Source organism: Myotis myotis, unplaced genomic scaffold (assembly GCF_014108235.1).
Source record: "Myotis myotis isolate mMyoMyo1 unplaced genomic scaffold, mMyoMyo1.p scaffold_m19_p_14, whole genome shotgun sequence".
NCBI lineage: Eukaryota > Metazoa > Chordata > Mammalia > Chiroptera > Vespertilionidae > Myotis > Myotis myotis.
In genome coordinates this window covers 31,872,121-31,892,711 of record NW_023416318.1, presented here as the reverse complement: position 1 = coordinate 31,892,711, position 20,591 = coordinate 31,872,121, and the positions used below count along the sequence as shown (strand labels likewise).

The 20,591-nt window shown below is 55.7% G+C and overlaps 1 protein-coding gene across 2 annotated transcripts; it reads right to left on the bottom strand.

The window, feature by feature from the left end:
• Positions 1-13,003: 13,003 nt before the first annotated feature.
• SIX2 (SIX homeobox 2) lies at positions 13,004-17,565 on the bottom strand. 2 transcript variants are annotated; one of them, XM_036334687.1, is made up of 2 exons: positions 16,320-17,565; positions 13,004-14,253 (listed from the first exon to the last, which is right to left on the bottom strand). In XM_036334687.1, exons 1-2 carry the CDS (start codon positions 16,883-16,885, stop codon positions 13,917-13,919), a joined length of 903 nt encoding a protein of 300 aa, XP_036190580.1. In that variant the 5' UTR covers positions 16,886-17,565; the 3' UTR covers positions 13,004-13,916. The 2 variants fall into 2 exon arrangements, with proteins under 2 accessions (XP_036190580.1, XP_036190581.1); XM_036334688.1 differs by having other exon boundaries at positions 16,326-17,564.
• Between the last annotated feature and the right edge of the window lie 3,026 nt (positions 17,566-20,591).

Here is a 20,591-nt window from a genome sequence, read left to right as displayed (position 1 = left end):
CACCCCTTCTAGGAAAATGGAGCCAACACCTCTTCCCTCTACCAGGATATTTTGATCTTAGGCCCAGAAAAGTCGGGTGTCTTGCCTAAGGACACAGAACAAATGAAAGGACTAAAGCATCTGAATGCAGGACGTTGAGATGTTGATATTGCCAGTCCTGCCCAGTTTTTAAACAAAGCCTCAGTGTGTCTCCCTGGAGCCAAAGAGTAGGTGGATTGAGAAAGGGGGTGATGCAGTGGTATGGGGGCTGTACTCGAAGCCACAGGTTTGGGAGACTTGTCTCAACACACACAGGAGAGGGGAAGAAAAAAAATCAAAGCAAAACCCAGACAATTTCTGGCTAAGAAAGCTGCTGGAAAGGTTTGAACTGTTCTAGGAAGATTTGCTCTGTGAAGCTGCCTCCTTCCTCTGACCAGGCACCAACTCCTCTATTCAGGCACCAGTCAACAATAACCCCAGCCGTCATGACCTTCAAAGAAGGCTTAATTGGGCCCTCCTTCGAATATTAGAGACCTGGGTGAGCTGTTCACAAATGCACTGAACTGGGCACCATAGGAAAGGAGATTTAGGAGGAGGGAGCAAAGCTGGCTTAAGGTGTAAGAAGAGGGAGGAGGTATGGCCAGGCAGAAATGACAAAGATTGACAGGGAAGCAGAGAGAGAGGGTGATGGCATTGGAATAGGATAGGTATAACAATGCGATGATAGGTAGCATTTACTAAGCACCCAGGTAGTGCAAACAGCCAGGCAAGACACCAGTAGATCTTGCCTCGTTGCACAGATGAAGAGAATGAGGTTCGGGGAGATCAAGTAAATCACCAAAATTCACAGTGGCAGGATCAGCATGGAACTCAAGTCTGTATGGCTCTTTCCTCAATGCCACTTGGAGAAAAACCTTGGATTTGGATCTGGGGGCCACGGTGACAGGACCTATTAGCCTAGAAGACAAATAGAGAAGGATTGCATGACAGGGCCTATCTACTAACCCCTCCCTGAACACACACACACACACACGCCCATTCCTTCATCTAGCTGGAAAGAGCAGGATTTGGAGTCAAGAAATCAGCTTCATCTCCCCCAGTTATTGAGTGGGCGGCTTCCGGTCTCTGTATTCCATAATATTGGCCACCCTCATATCTCCCAATGAAAGTGTAACACACCTAAGTCCTCAATAAAGCTGATGGCTCCTGATAGAAGTTAAAAATGTTTTAAATATTTACATTATTATCGCTGTTTTCTCACCCAAGGATATTTTTTTCCCCATTAATTTTCTGAGAGACTGAAAGGGAGGAAGAGAGAGAGAGAAACAACCATGTGAGAGAGACATATTGATTGGTTGCCTCCCGGTACTGGGACTGGGAATCAAACCTGCAACCCAAGTACAAGCCATTGACCAGGAATTGAACCTGAGACCCTTCACGCTGCAGGATGACTCTGTAACCATTGAGCAACACCAGCCAGAGCCAGCTGGTGGTGTTTTAAGAGGCCGGACCTAAACACAGGGTGAGCAACACAGCATCCAGTTGACTTTTCCAGCTCTTCACTCAGCACCAGGGCGCTAACAACCTGGCCACACCCTTCCTTGCCCATCCAAGCATTAACATCACTTCTTTCAAATGTTCCCCTGAAGGAAGTTCTGAATTCTTCTAGAGGATTAACTTCACACCCTACCAACATGGTTTTTACTCCTTTTTTATGCTCTGGGCTCCGCCTCTCTTCCCCCCCTCCTTCCTGGGCAGCCCGAATACGTTTTCAAATGCATAAGAGAAAATACAGAGGACCTCAAAGGAAACCAGTCATTTTGAAATACAGTTATCATCAAAATACTTTTTAAAGTAGTGATATAGCAATATCCCTGCTTCTCCATTAATGGATTAAAGAGGATCCCCTGGCAGGACAAATCACCGATGGAGTTTTGAAGCAGGGATGTGCAGAGATGGTATTTGCAGATACCTGCTACAACTGTAAAGGGATTTGAAAATATCTGTGGCCGCTGCTAACACTACTGTGGTTGGATGCCTCCATTCATAATTTCAGAAAAAGCTAAATTTCAGTTAGAAGTTAGTGAGATAAAGATGTCATTCCCGCTCCCCCCCCCCGTGCCCCGCCCTCCCCCCTCCCCCAAGTCTAGGACTCTTGAATCCAATCCATTAATATCTTGGTGGGAAGGACCTCCATGTTACAAACACTTGTCTTAACGCGGTGTTTTCCACCTGGGAACCTACCGGAGGTGTAAATCCACACGCCTCCCCCTGCCCATTTAGGGACTCAGAAACCCCAGGGTGGGGCCCAGCGATCTGTGCTCAAGTTTGAGAACCGCTGTCGTAGAGCTCCAGAGCTCAGTGGGGTGCCATTCCTGGAGTGGAAGGCATGGCGACGGTGACTCCTTACCCCCAAAGTCCTAGAGAATGGTGGATGCCCTCTATTTTCTCTCTGCTTTCTTCAGACTAGCCCTCAAGCTGAGGCAGCCTGGTGGTGCGGAGTTCAAAAACCCACGATTCTTGTTAAAGCATAACAAAGTGCTACAAAGCAGCTTTGGCCACACGTGCAGAATAAGATACAGCTGCAGGGACAGCGCTAAGGTTTCACTCCTTTATGTACGTGAATAATGGGCCTTCTAATTATCTCCATAAAAGTGAGAAAACTTGCCTGGCTTATTAGTGCCTTGATTAGCACTAGGAAATCATCAGACACCCTTAATAGCTTTCCAGTGATTTCCAGAGGAGGGAGCCATTTTTAAGGCATCCGCCTCCCACGATTGGGTCATTACGGAGCCTTGTAGACCCAGTTCACACAGAACGGGGCACTTGCAAAGTCATCTGTGTTGGGATGGGCGCTCGCTCCCTCTCCGTCAGCCCAGGCTTCTTTCCTCAGAGCCAGCTGGCAGCGTCCTTCCCAAAGGTTCTGGGAGGAGGGCCCGCACCATGATGGGCTGGCAGGGAGGGCTGTCTCAGGACACCCCATCTCTCCTCTGGCCCTGTTCAACCTGCCCCAGTCTCCTTTGGGAAAACACTGTGAGGCTTATAACCTTCCAATTCCCTGACCCTCAGAGCACAGGTTTTGAAAAGCTGAAGGTGATTTGGTTTCTCACCTGGATGGGAGGAGGCTCCTCTGCAGGTCTTGGGTCTCCCAGGGTTGAGCTTAAGGACTGAGTGTTAGGAACAGAATCTGCAAGTGAAGAAAAAGCGAACCTACATTTCTCCAGCAGGTGGCACCATAGCTTTACCTTCCACACCTCCATGGCCAGGGAAGGCAGCTCTGAGTTTGCAAATCAGGCACGTGAGCTGCCACCTGGGACTCCCCTTCTCAGAACTGAGGACTTGACATCCGTCCCCTAGGATAGCAAACTAACTCCAGCTAACCTTCTCCACACCACTCTTCTCCAAATAGCTTCAATATTTTTGATTCTTTATCTGAGCATCATAAACTTGTCACAAATATTTAGTGATTGTCCTTCTAGACCTGGAGCACCGAGGAAGAATTTGAGCAAGCCACGAGTGTGCTCTCTATCACCCTGAAATTCTGGGGCTTTCCCCATACACCCCCAGCCTCCTCATAGAGAGACTTGCCATCCAGATCTTCTAAAATCTACTTATATTTTTAATTAATAATGAGATCGCTTGCCTGGCTGACACATATCTCAGAGGTTAGGGGAAGCAGCAAGGAGAGCACACTGCAGGATTTAACTCTATAGTCTTTGGAAAGATGAAATCCTGACCAGTAAGTCATACACAGGAGCATACATTTTTATACATGTTTACACAGGACTGTCTCTCTTTGTATAGAATTTCAGAGTTAATTCACCTCATGCAGCGGCTCACCCAGTGTAGGAATGCCTCCCACATGATGACAACTGAGGGAGACATTCCTTTCCAGTGTGCAGATGGTGTTCACAGCTCTTTGAATGCTCACTACTACCTTGTGAGATACATGGGTGACATGACTTGCCCAAGGATCACAGTTGCTAGTTGTCTGACTTCAAACCCAGCACTCTCATGACAACACAGCTGCCTCCCCATCCCCCTTGACTGATGTTTGTCCAGCTCTTCCTGAAAACTGCCTGCAAGGTAGCCTGTTCCACTGGTACCTCTGATTTTGAGAAACACTTCTCCTATGGTCTAATTATCTTCTGCTGCATAACAACTACTCCCAAATTTTAGTGATTTAAAACAACCACCATAGTCTCAGATCTCATGATGTTGTGTGTCAGGAATTCAGGGGACACTTGTCTGGCTGATTATTCTGCTCCATGTGGCATTGACAGAGGTCATGCAGTGGCATTTAGTTGGCCGATGAGCTCGTCTGAAGGGTCCAGGGCAGCTTCTCTTGCATGTGTGGCTCCGTGGCAGGGAAGATGGAAGCTGGGCTGGGCCTGTCCCCCAGAGCTCCTCTGTGGGGACTGTCCAGCACTCAGGCCTCAGGGGAGCTGGACTTCTTACATGAAGGCTCAGAGCTCCAGGAGAGAATGTTCCAGCAATCAAGATTGTGTGCATGCCCTATTATGACCTAACCTTGGGAGTCCTATCTGCCCTTTCTACCATTTCCTATTTGTTGAAGTAGTCAAGAGGCCCATCCAGGTTTTAGGGGAAGGGAGGTAAAGTCTGCCTCTTGATGGAAGAGTGTAAAAAAATGTGACACTGTGTTTTGAAACCACCACACCTATTGAATTGAAATGAGTTGTTCTATATCTGCCTCTAGCTCCATAGTTACTATATATAATCCTTCTTCTCTATTCAAAACTTTTTGTAAGTTTTAAGGCAGCCTTCCTAAATACCCAAGATTTTGACCCAATCTACAGAATGATCTTTTAGAGTAAGACAAAAAGAAAGAGCAGCCCTGGCTGGTTTGGCTCAGTGGATAGAGCATCAACCTATGGACTGAAGGGTCCTGGGTTCGATCCCCCCCCCCCCATCAGGGCACATGCCCCAGTTATGGGCTGGATCCCCAGTGTGGGGCATGCAGGGGGCAACCGATTGGTGATTCTCTCTCATCATTGATGTTTCTATCTCTCTCTCTCCCTTCTCTGAAATCAATAAAAATATAAAAAAAGGGAAAAAAAGCAAACCCAGAACTTTCAATCTTACTTTAATTTTACCTATAAAATTTTTAAATGGAGCTTTAATAATATTTCATATATAGGTTGAGGCTGGTACCTACTTTCAGGCCATTTCAGGTGCAAACATGTTACCTGGTGTATAAGCGATATTCCAAGAAAAGAGTGAATGTTTACCAAAAGGATTGTCAGTGGGGCCCTTAATTATTTGTCTCCCTGGTGTCACACAAGTGCTTGAATGCCAGGCTGATCATGTCTAGTTTTAAGGAAATTATCCATCCCCAAATGGTTAAGACGCTCTAAAGGTTTTGGCAAATAAACTTTAGATTAAAAAACTAAATAATTAATACTAGCAGAACAATGAAATACCACTACACAGCTATTAGAGTGGCCAAATCTAAAACATTGACAACAGCAAATGCTGATGAGGGTGTGGAATAATAGCAACTCTCATTAGTTGCTGGTGAGGATGCAAAATGGTACAGCGCCTTTGGAAGACAGCTTGGTGGTTTCTTACAAAACTAACATACTCTTACCATTCAATCCAACAATCATGCTTCTTCACTTACCCAAAGGAGTTGAAAACTATGTCCACATAAAACTTACACACACATTTTTACCGCAGCTTTATTCATGATTGCTAAAACTTGGGAGCAACTAAGATGTCCTAAGTAGACGCATGGATAAATAAACAATGGTCCATCCAGACAACGGGATATTATTCAGCACCAAAAAGAAATGAACTCTGAAGCCATGAAAAAACATGGGGGAAACTTAAATGCATATTACTGAGTGAAAGAAGCCAGTGAGAAAAGGCTGCATACTGTATGATTCTAATTACATGACATCCTAGAAAAGGCAAAGCTGTGACATCAGTGAAAAGATGGGGGGGGGGGGCGGGTGTTAAGGAAGTAGAAGGGATGAATAGGTGGAGTACAGAGGAGTCCTTTCCATTTTCTCCAATTAGAAAGCCTACAGCCCTTTGGGGACCACCACAAAATCCTTATTCACATTCTCAGGAAGTCTCTGGCTCCCAACTCATTTGCTGAGAGCCTTGACGGACAGGTCTTGAGCCCAATAACAAAGTAAAGCTCTAGTTCTCAGCTCTGCCCACTTCTGCCAACTTCCTTTGTATGAAGTGGCCTAAGAAATGGTGAGAGTAACTGTAAGCCTGCTGGAAGAACTATTTTTAAGTTGTTGGAAAGGTCAGGCAGGAAAAAATACTTTTGGAATTTTTAAATCTTAATGACTTTAATATAGAAAGTTGTGAGGACAGGTCTGTTTTGGGCATTCCTTTTAGTGATTTCAGGGGTAGGCTGTTCAGAGTTTGAGGTATCTTTACTGTAAATCTCTACAGCAGCATCTAGATCTCCATGGTGGCTGCCATCTCTCTGCATCCTTCCCCTAACCTCAGGGGAACAATCTTGACTCTTTGGGCTGACTTGGTATCTGTGATTTTTCCCCCACACTCACCAAGTCACCTCAACAACATATGACAACATCCTGAGTCTCACATCCTCATCTGTCCAATGCGTAAGAATTACTTTCCTACCCTACCTAATTGTGAATGTTAAATAATAGGAGCTTGTGAAACCACCGACACTCTACAGAGTGCTGGAAATTATTCATTTCATGATGTATTTTGCTTTTAGAAATTATTCAGCTTCAGCTTTCCCCTTTCTAATTCCCTCCCGGCCCCCAGCTCCCTTGGGGATCTGGGCTGGGAGGAGAAGGGAGGGGTGACTCACTCTTCCTGGTCTGCCTCCTCAATTAAGCTTCCCGCCAGCCTGGCCCAAGCAGCGGCTTATCCTTAGGCTTGGACCAGCGACCTCCCTGGGGAGTTCAGGTGTCTCAGAGCAGCTTAGCAGAGTTTCCAATGCTCTGCCTCAGGACAATAGGACATTTCATATACATGATCCTGAAACCGGCAGAATCAGAATCAACCAGCTCAGGTGGAATGGAAGTTCTTGTACCACCACCATCTCCATGGGCAGATAAACAGATGGGCTTCTAGTGGGGCAAAACGGGGTGTGGAGGGAGAGGGGGCAGGGATGGGCCGGTTGGTTCTGGTCTTTGAAGAGCAGAGTCTGGGTTGCCCCTGCCTAACCTTGAACCCCAGCCACCAACCCGTGTTAATGGGATGGAACGGCTTTATTACCCCACACCAGCCAGGTCCCTGACCGACCAGCACAGGATGAATGGGGGTGGGGGGCAGAAAGCAACAGAGAGGAGAGCATTCCACCAAGCACTCCTCTCAGCCCTCGGAGTCCCGAGTCCCGAGTCGGCCTCACCTTCCTGAGCAGAATGGCAATGGCGGAGATTGGGCCGGAGGAGAGGGAGGGAGAAGAGGGAGGCAGCAGCCGGCTGACTCCAGGGTCCCGAGGTTCCATCTTTCCTTCCTGAGTAAACAGCACTGGTCGAAACCCCTCCCAAGTACCCGACGGTGCGTCCCGTCAACGTAGTGAGGGCGAATGAGGGAGCTGAGTCATCCTCCCCCCCATCACCTCTCACAGACACAAGCGGGTTACCGAGGCTGCGAGCTCCGCTGCCACCCGCCTGGAGCCAGCCCTCCTGCAGCGTTCGCATCGCGCGGCCTCCAGAGAGCTGCCTCTGTCCCCCTGAGGAGTACCTGCCCCTGCCCCTGCCCCTGCCCCTGCCCCTGCCCCTGCCCCTGCCCCTGCCCCTGCCCCTGCCCCTGCCCCTGCCCCCCGGGACCAGGCCGCCGCGCTCGCCCGCAGTGGGGACCCTGGGAAGAAGGCGCGCGGCAGACTCGCGGGGACCAGGTTCAGATGCCTGTCCGCCGCTGCGATGCGTGTGACTCCGGCCAGCTCCCGAGCCTGGCGTCTCAGTTTCATCCGCCAGCAAGAATAGCTTCATTGTGCGGCCACCGCGAGCATTAAAGAGACGCCAGGTGTGTAAAGTGCCTGACGCGCAGTGAGCGTCCAAGAAACGGCCGTTTGGACCTGTTACTCTGGGGGACAGGAGGTCACCGTGGAGCTGCTGTCTCGGGCCCAGTGGTTCGAGCAGCCATGAGCCTTTGAGGGAGCGAGCGCGCCTGGCTGGGCAGACCAGCAGCGGCTCTTGGATAAGCCCCAGGAAAGGCACCAGGCTCAGCTCTGCGAGGTCCGCTCACTGCTGCTCCCGCCTTCCTGTCTGACCCCTCGTTCGCGTTCTAGGACCTCGGGCGACTCAAGTCTGATCTCCGGGCCGGCAATTAGGGCAGCGCTGCGCTGTGGTTCTGCAGAATCCTGAGTGTGGGCCATCGGGCCTGGGGGCCCTGGACGGCAGAAGTAGAGTGCCCTTGAGCCAGGATGGCTACCGGGGATGAGGGTTGCATGCGGCTTTGCCGTCCAAGCATAGGGGCTCCCAGGTGTCCAAGTCAAAGGACCTGAGAAATGGGGTTGTGCCGCCCGGCTGTCCCTGGCTCCCCTGCCCTCAGGCCCCAGAGCGTCATGATACCCCAAGCAGCCTGGGCTACTATCTCCAGAAGGTGGGCCGAGCCGGGCCTGTCACTGAGCGCCCGGTCCACTGAGTGTCTGGTCGGGACTGTGGACTGCGGTGGCTGCGGCCGCCGCCAGGGGCAGGCGGCGCTAGGGATTCCTCCCAGCAGCTCACCAGGGTCCCTGCGAGGTACCGCTGCTCGGCGAGCGCGGGTGCGCGTGGCACCTAAGGAGGGCTGGGCCCCTGGTAGTTCCCGATTCAGCCCTGGCAGGGCCTTGGCTGCTCGCGTCCTAAAGAAGGCCTGCCCCTACATGCCCACCCTGTGCCAGCCTCAGGTTTGTGTGCCCCTCCAAGAAAGGGAGTCTTTGGGGGCAACCAGGGACGCGGTGGAGCCTCGAGAGGCTCATCCTTTGGCGCATCCACAAGGTCCTATGGGCGCCTCTCTCTGGACTTCGGGCGCCGGCTCTACCTGGAGGGGGAGCAAGCCTTGCTGCTGAGATTCTAGGGAAACAGAACACTCACCCCATTGCAGGCCACCCAATCTCGCCCTCTCTATTCGGATTCCACCCCTCAACCCAGAAAACCTTTTGGGAGTTCAAGGCGCACAGGGACCCGCGAAGTTCCAGGAAGAAACACGCCTGCGAAGCAGCTCACGAGGCCTTCACCCTGACACCAGGGCTCCAGGTGTTTCTGGCCCGGGCGTGGCGCAGCGAGCTGGGGATCCCCCCTCCTTTCTCGCTCACCTGGCCCGCGGGCAGCAGAGGGTCGGGGAATCAGCACCAGCTCGCGCTGGGCTGTGTTCTGGCTGCGCGAGAGCTTGGTCCTCCCCCAGACCCAGGTGCCTCCGCTTTGGAGCCCCGGCGCTCAGGACCGGCCTGGGCGGGCGCTGGCGCACGGCTAGCCATGTGCTCCCTGGTGCGTGACCTTCCCATCGACGCACACCAGCGCGTTCCACCACCCTACTGCCCGCACACACCCTGGTGCCATACCCCGCACATCCTCGCGCACTGGTCGCACCGGTTGGAGTCCCCTTCCAGCATCCCTAGGCAGGTTTGATGCTATCGAAACCGTTGCATCGGGATGAGGACCACACCCACAAAAGGGCCCAGTCGCCAAGCCCAAGTCCCTCGGTCCTTCTCCACCTGACATTCAACACAGAAACATGTTCATCTCTCCCATTGGTGGGATCAGGGAGGTGAAATTCCCAGCGCTCAGACTCTGGTGCCCGGACCGGCTGGTCCTTGCTCTTCCTGGGGCCCAAATGGTGTTTCCTATAAGGACAGGAGAAGCCGAGGACGGAGTAGCCCGGCGTCTCTCCCAGCTCTCCCTGACCCAGGGGTGGGCAAACTTTTTGACTCGAGGGCCACAATGGGTTCTTAAACTGGACCGGAGGGCCGGAACAAAAGCATGCATGGAGTGTTCGTGTGAACTAATATAAATTCAAAGTAAACATCATTACATAAAAGGGCACGGTCTTTTGTTTTCAATAGTTTTATTCATTTCAAACGGGCCGGATCCGGCCCGCGCCTGACCCTTTTAACCTTTGCAAGTGCGCCCTGCCATCACTTCCTGCGCCCAGCTGGACCCCAGGAGGTGCGCTTCAGGGGAGGGACACCAGGGTCCAGCCTGACCTGAGCCCGGGGAGAGCTGCCTAGCGGGGAGGGTCGTGGGGGGGTGGGGTGAGAGGGTAATTAAGAAGAAGCATAGCCAGCCCTGAGCTTCCCTCTGCGCTCTCACTAGCCCTTGGCTTCCAGCCCCCAAGCAGGTGAGGCGGCCAGCTGCCCTGGAGGGCTGGGTTCTACCTTCTCCATTCGGGTTCGCCTTCGAGGGCTGTGTGGGTATGGAACACGGGAACAAATGAAAGGCGGACGCGTTCACAGGAGCAGAAGAAGGAAACGCGGCTTCCAGCCACTGCGTCCCTTCGGGTTGGCCGCCCGCCGCCCGCCGCCGCCGCCGCCGCTGCTGCTGCTGCTGCTGCTGCTGCTGCTGCTGGAGAAAAACGCCTGGTTTCTGTGCTGCCACGGGGAGAGGGGGGCAAAAGGGAGGGGTGACAAGCCTCTGGGAACCCTGTTTGGTGGCCTCTCATGGGGAGCGGCTGCAGTCACCTGGCTCCATCTGAGCACAGGTTACCCGCTGGAGGACTGGCTTGTAGAGATCCCTGCCGTGGGCGAGTCGCTGCTTGGGTTTATCTTCAGAACTTCTGCCTAGTTTCCCCATTTACGTACATGTTTTCGGGCTTAGCTTTTCAAGGGGGAAGGCAAGAGGGAAGTGGCCACAAGCGGTGCGGGGTCTGTGCCTGAGGTCGCTTTACCGGATAAAGTGGGACCTCAGGCACCTCGCCTCCTACTGGCCAGTGAGCGCTTCGCGCAAACTCCCGAGATCCCACCGAGGCCTTGAGAGAGGGGGTCGGCCGAGGCAGGGTCCCTGACCTGCTGCCGCCTCGGGGTAGAGCTGTCTCTCTCCCTGGGACTCCCAGACTTGATGCTGAGCCCTGCCCATAAGCTCCCCTGCGAGGCCAGGCCCTGGTCCCGCAGGTGGCTGGGCTGGGCCTGGCTGCTCGCAGGGACACTGTTGTGAGTGTGAATTTGTGAGCTTCTGGGAGAAGCATGATGCATCTTGGTGTTTGTGTGTGTGAGCGTATGTATTTGGGAGGGGCTCATGTGTGAGTGTTTGTTTTGCCTGATGGCATGTTAGTGTGTCTGTGAAAATGGGTCATGGGTCTGTGTGTGTGTTGCTCAGTGTATGTGTGAATGTGAACATATCCGTGGGACAGTCCCTGTGTGGCCACTACGTGTGAGGGGGTGAGTGTTTTTGGTGCCATCCACAGTGCCTGGCAGGTAACAAGCTTTCAATGCTAGTGAATCAAACGATACATGTGTATGCTTGTGCCCTTGTGAAAGTAGCACGCAGCCTGTTGGCCTGTGTATCTGGAACACAGCGGGCAGGTAGAGTTGAAGCAGGCTCCAGGGGCTACTGTGCTTCCCCTTGCCAGCAGTAAGCCAGGTCTGTCAGCCATGCTCCCCGCACCCTGGGAGCCTCTCTATGCCCTCAGGCAGTAGCTGGCTCTTCATGCCAACCGGCAGCAGAAGTCAGGTCACCAGGCCCCGCAAGTACAGACCAGGTTCCCTGAGGCCCTGAGTGTCCCCTGCAAGCAGAGCCTCCAGGAGAGGCCGAGGGAGCTGCCAGGGCTGGAATTCCTCTTGGAGTGCCGGGGCGTGGGGGTACTTGGTGCGGCACCAGGGGGACGGGTCTTAAAGTCCTCTGGGCATTCATTCCCTTGACCTCCAGTCCTGCGCAGAGCGGAGGCATAGCCTCTGCGCCAAGGTGGCCCACCCAGTTGACTGCATCTCCGAGGGTCTTGACTGGGAAGGAATCTTTGATCCTCAGAAAGTCCCCATAAAAGCATTTTCAGTGAGCGCTGATTTACCAGAGAGGAAAGACCGGAGAAGTTCCCACTCTCAAAGATCACCCTGCGGGAAGAGTGCCTCATTCCATCCGCCCTTCCCTCCCCTCCCCACCTCTCCCCTCCCCTCCCCACCTCTCCCCTCCCCTCCCTCTTCTCCCCTCCCCTTCCCTCCCCTTCCCTTCCCTTCCCTTCCCTTCCCGTTGTCCAGGTGGCTAAAGTGGGACATGTTTGGTATTTACAGCAACTGCGACCTAAAAAAAGCATCAATTTCCTCTAGGAGGGACATCCCGCCCGCTTCGCCAGGACCGGCTAGACGCGTCGCTTTATAGGAGGGGAGGGGCTCGATCCCCCAGAGAGGAGGGATGGCTGCAGGTTAATTTACAGCCACAGAGGCACCTAGGGCACACAACGCTAGGAGGTGCTCCCCTAGCTGGCCAGCCAAGCCCAGGCGCCCTCTTGCTTCCATTTAGAACACTCGCTCGGCCGCCTGCCGCCTGCCGGGCCAGCCTCCCTGAGTCTCCTCTGACTTCTCTCCTCCCCACCCCTTCATCTCCACTCCAAGACGACCAGACCGATTCCTGAGCTTGGAGGCCTTTGCTCTCTGGCCACACAACACAAGACTCAGGCTTCAAGGCCGGAGGAGCGACTGCTCTTGGGGCCAGTGAATCTGCCCGGCGGGTCAGTGAATCTGCCCGGCGGGTCGGGTCTGGTTCTGGGGACTGCGATCATCACTAAGGAGCGCGCCCCTTCAGGAAACCTCCATGACCCGATTTGTTCCCCAGTCTTGGTATTTCCCAACACAGGTGCCCATGCTCCGCACACAGACTCCCATTTCCTCCCCGGAGGTAAAGAGGGCACTGCTTGGCCTGTGGGGGAAGAGGAGTCCCCAGGAGGAGTGGGCTGCCCCTCCCCCAGCTCTCATGGAGCTTTCTGGACCAGAAAAGGAACAGAGGGCTTTGGAGGAGGTTTCCGAGTTCTCGACTCATACGCGGTGTGCATGTGGAGAGGTGTCTCCGCTTTGGGACTCGTGGGGCATCCCTGCCCAGAATGGCCCACCGGAGTGTCCAGTCCCTGTAGGGAAATCAGACACTGTTGCACTCAGGGCTCACGGTCCTCGTGGTGTATATCCATATATATTTATCATTTCTAATTTTATTATAAAATAAAAGCAGAAATATTTCCTGAAGAACATTCACATGAGGGCGTAACAGGCAGACGGCAAGTCCGAGGCTCGGGAGGCAGGCTCTGGCGGGAGCACTGTGGTCACAGTCCAGGGGGAGGAGGAGAGTGCAGGGCTGGGGGCCTGCGGGGCCTTCTCGCCGCTGCCCTTTCTCTTTCACTGAAGTTACTAGGGCAAAGCTGACACCTGCAGCCCCAATGACCCCTCCGGGAGGGCCTCTGGAGATGGCCTGGATTCAAAGGCTGTCTTTCCTTTGCTTTCCCCCCTCCCACCCCCCAACCCCGGAAATCCAGGGGTGGCGGTGGGGGGTCAGAAGGCCAGGCAGGAGGGAAAAGACGGAGGGGTACAGACCCAGGGCCAGGATATGTGAGGCTGGGGGAGAGGAGAGACAATCAGAGAGAGACAGAGAAACAGAAACCTAGAGAAATGACAAGCCAGAAATATAAAGGGAAACAGAGACAGAGTAAATAAGGGGAGAGCAAGAAAGGGAGAAAGAAAGAAGGGGGAAGAAAGGGGAAGGAAGAGGAAGAAGGAGCAAGGGGAGCGAGAACAGACAAAGAGAAGCAGAGAGAAGGTAGGAGAGTATAAGAATGGTGTATAATTTATTCCCTTCCCTGGTTCAAGACCCGGTCCCAGGTCTCCAAAGCATCTCAAAACCAACTTGTTGGGGGGAAAAAAATTCCCAACCAAGGCCAAGCCAGAGGGCCATCCGCAACACCAACCGGCGGTTCTGCCCGCTCGCTTGCGGGCCTCAGTCCCCAGCGGGCCCCGGCGCCACATGCCCTCCCGATGCCGCCTCTCGGTCCCCGGAGGCCAGCGCATCGAGGCAGGTGGGGCCCTAGGAGCCCAGGTCCACGAGGTTGGCTGACATGGGGTTGAGAATGGAGTCCTGCAGGCCGTGGTGGTGCTGCAGCGGGTCCGTGCCGCCTCCGCCTGGCACGGGCACCGGCACGGGCACGGCGCTGGGGCCCGGAGGGTGGCCCAGGCTGTGCAGGGATGGCAGCCCGGGTGGTGGCGGCGGGCTGAGCAGCAGCGCGGGGCTGGACGACGAGTGGTCTGGGGTCCCCGACGGCGTCTTCTCGTCCTCGGAGCTGCCTAGCACCGACTTGCCGCTGCCATTCAGCGACGCCGCCAGCGGGTTGTGGCTGTTGGAGTTGGAGTTCTCGCTGTTCTCCCTGCAAGTGCAGGAGCAAGGTCGCAGGTCAGCGGGGACACAGAGGCGGCTCAGCGCGGTGACACCTGGAGCCCGAGCCTGCGTCCTCCAAGAAGCCAGAGCGCCCGGTGCTGCCTGCGGGTATTCGGTTTCTACCATCTTATTTTTGGCCCGGCCTGGGGCTCTTATTCCTTCTGCCAGTTCTCAATCTCTCAACACCGATTTCTCTCGACTGTCCTCCGGGTATCATCTCTATTGTCCCACCTCACGTGCTCTCAACCTCATGAAAATCATTCCTGCTCTCTGTATGTTGCTCCTCCCTGCCCCCCTCACTGACCTGCTGACATTTTTCCCCCAGAGCAGCAGGGTCTGGGGAGCATGGCTCCCTGGAGTTGGTCTGGCTTCTCACATCTTGGCTCCTCTATCCAGGGCTGGCTGGGTAGATGTAGGGCCGGGAGGGTGAGAGGCCCTAGATACTAGTCGCTTAAAGTTGGGGACCTCCGAGGCCCTCCTCTCCTTTTCCTTTCCTCTGCTAGAGGGAAATCCCTCAATGCGGGCAGGACCCTGGAGCTGAGTCCTTTCCCTCCAGCTCCAAACTGGCAGGCCTGGTGAGGGGTCTCCTGGCTGGGGCTAGAGACAAAGCCCTACAGATATAGGACCCCCTTTCCCTGGTGGCACAGTGAAAACTTTCCTCTGGGGGACTGGAAACTGGGGGCTTGGAGGGCAGCTCGTAGGAGAAGGGGGCAGGAGAATGAAGGCGCCTAGATCTTCCCGTCATACAGGAAAAGGAGGGACTCTGCGGCCCTCACCTGGGGCCTGGCCTGAGAACCAAGTTCCTCCGGAGTCTGGACGCATGCCAGTCTGGGTGGAAGGGGACCCTAGCAGCGAGAAACCACCTCCTTGCCTTTCCTTTGACTGGCAGCCCTGCCAGATTTGAAGATTTGAAATCTTGGGTAGATTTTCTTCACCGGCTTCCCAAAGCCCTTTCTTCCTGTTTTCGTGGAAGGGGACTTCCCACAGAGCTGATACCTTACAACTGTGGATACCTTAACCTCATGGTTTCAGAGACTAGGGTCCCCCTGAAGCAGCTCCCCCTGCTCCTCCAGAGATCTGGGTCCACCGTTCAGTACTCCCACCTAACCCTAATCATGCAAACTCTGGCTCACATACACTGGGTGCCACCAACCCCAGGTATCTTGTTTTGCTGTTGCCCTAAGGCTGGATTCTGCCCCCACAATCAGTTTCTCTCCCATCCCCGTGCCCAGATTTGGATTTCTGAGGGGCAACAGGGCTGGCAGCCACAAGGGCCTAGGTCAGTGTTAGGCTAGTTCAGGAAGTCTTGGTTTTCCTGAGGAAAAGCCACGCTCAGCCTTTCTGCTGCTCTCAGCTCACCCTAGACCTAGACCTACCCACCAGGGTGGGTAAAACCCAAGGAGAGAGGGGTCCAGGGCATGGCAGGCCAGAGAAGGGCTGCTGGGTCCAACAAGGTGGAAAAAGGGGCATATGTTTCTCTTCTCTCCCAGAGCTGACACTTACCAGCTCTTGGCCTCTCTGTCCTTTCTATGCGGGATAAAAGATTCTCGCTGTCAACTCATACCCAGACAAGGAAAATTCTTGCCCAGGCCCCTCCGCATTCAGGTCATTCCAGGGAAGTTCCAATCCCAGGCTAGAGGGCCTAGAACTGAGTAAGGCCCAAGGAAAGTGCGGACGTGCTAGAAGTGCTAGCGAATTCGCTTAGGCCTCCTGAAATCAGCAACCCCAACAGGCCAAACCCACTCAGCCCTTTGGAGGACTCTCAGGCGACCCAGGATCACGGTTTGGTCTTGCTTTTGCCTGGAAGCTCACTGCGTCTCCATTTTTGCCCACAAGCGACCCGGGCGTCAGTCAATAACTTCCCCAATGGCTTTGCCCGCTTTAGACAAATCCCTGCCCTCTGGGTCTCCCAAAAGATCTCAGCGCCACCCGGGTCAGGCCAGGATTCACTTGGGCCGTGGTGGCTTTGACTAGGGGCCCGGTGTAGGCCTCTCCTGGGAGTTGAGCCCACGCCATGGGACCCCCTCCCTGGAGCCCAAGGGGAGCTCTACTTACTCGTACCTTTCCTTGGCCTCGGCTGCCCGGTCACGCTGTCGCCGGTTCTTGAACCAGTTGCTGACCTGTGTGGTAGTGAGACCCGTGGCCTCCGCCAGCTCCCGCTTCTCCCGCGGGGAGGGGTAGGGGTTGTGCGCGTACCACTCGCGCAACACGCTGCGACTCTTTTCCTTGAAGCAGTAGCTGGTCTCCTCGCCGTCCCAGATGGAGCGCGGCAGCGGAAACTTGCGGCGCACGCGGTACTTGCCCACAGCACCCAGGGGCCGGCCGCGCAGCTTCTCGGCCTCGATGTAGTGCGCCTTGAGCCACAGCTGCTGCAGCTTGGCGTGGTTGTGCGGCGAGAACTGGTGGCTCTCCAGGATCTTGTAGAGCTCGCGGAAGTTGCCGCGGTGGAAGGCCACCACCGCCTTGGCCTTGAGCACGCTTTCATTCTTGTGAAGGTGCTCGCAGGCGGGCAGCGACCACAGAAAGCGGCCCAGCCGCTCGATGTTGCCGCCCTGCTGCAGCACCTCGCACACGCACGCCACTTGCTCCTGCGTGAAGCCGAAGGTGGGCAGCATGGACATGGTGCCGGCGGCGCCCCCGCCCGCCCGCGCGCGCCCTCACCGCGCTGCGCGGTCCGGCATGGGCGCCTCCCCGCCGGGCGGTCCGGGCCCAGAAGCGGGCGGGGCGGGCTCCCTGGACCGGCGCTGGCTCTCGGCGAACTCCGAGTCACGGCAGGACGTCCCCGCGCCGGCCGCGGCTCCCGCGCAGCGCTGCGGCCCCGTCGCCTGCCCGCCTCGCCTGCGCCCTGGTCCCAGCCCGGGGGCCGCCCGGGGCGCCGCTCGGCATGCTCCGCGTCCGCTCGCCTGTCGCTCCCTCGCTGGCTGCTCACTAGGTCTCCCTCCCGTCTAGCTCTCTCGCTTTTTTAATAATATTATTCTAAGCGGGCATGAGGCGCGGCGGCCCGCGCCCTGATTGGTCTGGTTATCTGACCCGGGGCCTGCCCGCGCCAGACAATAGTCGGAGTCAAATTATTCGCCATGGAGACGCTGTCAGTCACTGGTAACCCGAGCCCCGGCGGGCCGGGCGGCTCCCCCCGGCTGGCTCCGCTGACAGATCGCCGGGCTCCGCGCAAAGCGTAGGGCAGCTTGAGACAGGAGCCCGAGGCGCTCCAAGAGCCTGGGAGGCGGAGAAGGCCGGGCAGGGGCCCGCGGCGGCGGTGATTGACGGAGCGGACGCCCAAAGAGCAAGGGAGGAGACGGACCCGGGAGGGGGGCGGAGTGGAGACGCGCAGAGGAGAAAAGGGGAGGACGGGGTGGGGGGAGGGAAGAGGGGGAGAAGGAAAGGCGGAGGGCTGCTTAAGGGGGTGCCGGGAGGAAGGGAAGAGAGGCGTGGAGGAAGCCTGGGGGGTGGGGGGGACTTTGGGCAGCCTTTAGCGGGCTCCGCGGGATGCCCCCGCCCCACTCCGGGTCACCACGCCCCTCTTGGGGCCACTGCTTGCGGGGGTAGGTTCTGCCCGGAGCTGGCCAGTGGGATGGGGAAGTTTGGACTTGCGCGGACGCCCCTCTAGGATTTGGCTTTTCCTGCTGGCCGTGCCCTACCCCCATCCGCGGAACTCTGGACCGGAGCGATCCTCCAGGGAGAGAGGGAGGGGGTAGGGGAGAGGAGTGGAGGAGATTTGGCAGTGACCGCAGGCGGACGCCTGAGAATCTGCTCCTTGGAGGATCCCGCCTTTCCCCCCCTCTCCTAACCCTGTCTGCTGCCCCGCGGCCGGAACCGCCTCGGCCCCGCGCTCTCTGTCCTTGCCGGGCGGGGACTCAGACTTAACCCCACGGGTCCCACGGATCGAGCGGCCCGAGAAGCGCCAGCACTTCCGTGTGGCTTCTACGGAAGTTGACTCCGGTCGGCAGCGCCCGCAGTCTGCCCGCGGGCAGGCGAGGGCCCGGAGACTAGGACGGTGGGTCGTGGCACTTTGCGGAGGACCGAGTGGGAGGCAAGACCTCCCTCCCCCATCCCCCTACCCCACCCCGGGTCAACTTGGAATGGGCTCCCGCCACTTCCAGCTTGGGAGCCGGGTCGCTGAGCTCAGGAATTAGGGGCTTAAAAAGGGGGTCCTGTTTTTTGCTTCTTTGTCAGGACGGTGTGGAAACACATGTTACTGGTTCTCGGGGAGAAGGGCTGCTGATGCTATCTACGTTTAGAAAAGCCAGGGCCTGAGTTCCTTCCCCAACTAGCCCTTTCTACTTCGTTTCCCCTCTTGGCTATGAGCTGTTGCAGGCCTGAGCAGATCTGGCTCCTGATGTCAGGACCCAAGCCGACAGGCTCTGTCCTCAGCTTAAGACTGGAACCTGTGTATAGGCAACATTTCTTCATTCCCACCCCTGTAGCTTTCTTGGAAGTTTTGTGCTAGGAGCACTGGCATGGCAATTCAGAGCCCTGGGTTCAAGTTACGGCTTTGCTTGTTGCCTATGAGTAAGACTCCTATTCCTCTAAGTGTTCCTCCCGCCCCCCCTACCCCCCCAAGAGTTTCCTCCCTGCTCTAGTGTTCTAGAAGTCTTGGAGTGTGTGTGTGTGTGTGTGTGTGTGTGTGTGTGTGTGTGTGTGTTTTGCGGGGGGTGGGGGGTGGGGGTTGCATGCATGAAAGAATGGAACCCTGGGACTGTCCCTAAGACTTTTGTTCTGGGGGCTTGCCCTGGTGTGTTGAGACCACAGGGCTATCAAAGTATGTTCTGAGCCAGGGCCAGGGCCAGCTCCCTGCAGAAATCCTGGTGGCATCGTCAGAGTCTGTATCCGTGGACTGGGAGGAGCCCTGCTACATCCAGACCACTCTCACCAGAGTCCTACAGGCTGCGAAATAGGATTCGCTACAGACTTGGCTTTGGGGAAGAATTTACCCCTGGCTACCCTGAGTTTCAGAGCCCGCTTGACTGACCCTCCAGAAGGGGCACCTATGCTTTTCGAGACCTCTACTGTAGCCACATGATGAATGACTGCTAGGTTGGTTCCAGCTCTGCCATGGCCACTTTACATCCTGGCAATGTCAGGCCAGGGCTGTGGGAAGCACCCTGATGGTGCAGGTGAGTGGGGCTGGGCATCACTTCCTGGTGTGAAACCTTGGGCCAGTTTGTGATCAGCTCCACCTCATTCTCTCCCAGGATTAGATGAGGCCTGAGTGATCTTGCAGGGCCCTTGCTGGTTCTGGGTTGGGGTGAGTCTAAGAATACTCACCTTAGCAAAGCGGGTAATCTTTGCAACCTTAGCCATAGCTTCCACTGTGAATTTGCCCCTCCTTGGACCCCTGGAGTTTCAAGAGTAAACTTCCACTAGAACTGGGTCCTGCCCAGGTTCAGCTAAGGCTCATTTTCTGGAGCTTCAGACTCATCATCCCTTCCAGCATTGTCCTCTTGGCGGCCCCTGGGCGCTAAGCCCAAGAATCAGCCTAGCCAGAACAGAGGTGGGACCTGCCTCCATGGATAATGTAGTGTGCGCCGTATGAAAAGTCACTACAGAGCAAGCACAGAGAACCTGTAACCCCATTTGCCCAACGTATGGGTGTGTGTCCATATGCCCTAGTTCTCCCCTCCCCCATATTTGCAGGAAACCAACCGGTTCTAGCAGGTCTGGGCTAGAACATTTTGCCAGCAGCAGCAGCTGAGTGCCTGCTCACCTAAAAAGGTTACAAGCTCAGCTAGTGTTTCTTTGCTGGGAAGCCCCCTCCCTGACCGTCCTTCCCACAGGTCAGAGGACTTGGGAGGTGACGGGTGGGGATTTAACAGACGCCAGCCTGACCCTAAGGCAATCTCGGCCCCCAGTACCAGTGCTCAGAGCAGCTGCTGGAGAGGGTGCCAGGCGCCTTGGACTCACCCCACCCCAATCCATAGGATCGCAGACTCCTTCCTCCCCTACGGCATATGTGAGAGGCCTGCACTTACTATTTCTTCAGGCACAAATAGGAGAGGCTCCATGGCTGGGAAGGAAAAGGCTTTTGTAGACCTGTGGGACTCTGTGCTTCATTGAATTGGCTCCTTTCACCTCCTACATGGGCTGGAAGGCCCTGGGATCGCACTTTCCGGAAGGCGGCAGCAGGCGTGGAAGGATGGGTGTGCTCCAGTGAGCTCACACTGAGGGAATGCCTTTGCCCCATCACTCTGGGTCGGGGACATTCTAGCGACTGGGCCAGAAGCTCCCCAAGGCAAGGATGAAGGGCCCCCATGGACGGCACCCATTGCCCTGCTCAGGGCGGGCACATTGCCCACTTGAGGGACTTTTGGGGAGAAGGGGGCAAGCAGC

What these genes read in the sequence shown, in the direction of transcription:
- SIX2 (XM_036334687.1), bottom strand. Translation starts at nt 16,885, where the DNA reads ATGTCCATGCTGCCCACCTTCGGCTTCACGCAGGAGCAAGTGGCGTGC. An exon ending in GAGGCCAAGGAAAGGTACGA is followed by an intron (nt 14,254 to 16,319) that starts GTAAGTAGAGCT and finishes CTGCACTTGCAG; the next exon opens with GGAGAACAGCGAGAACTCCA.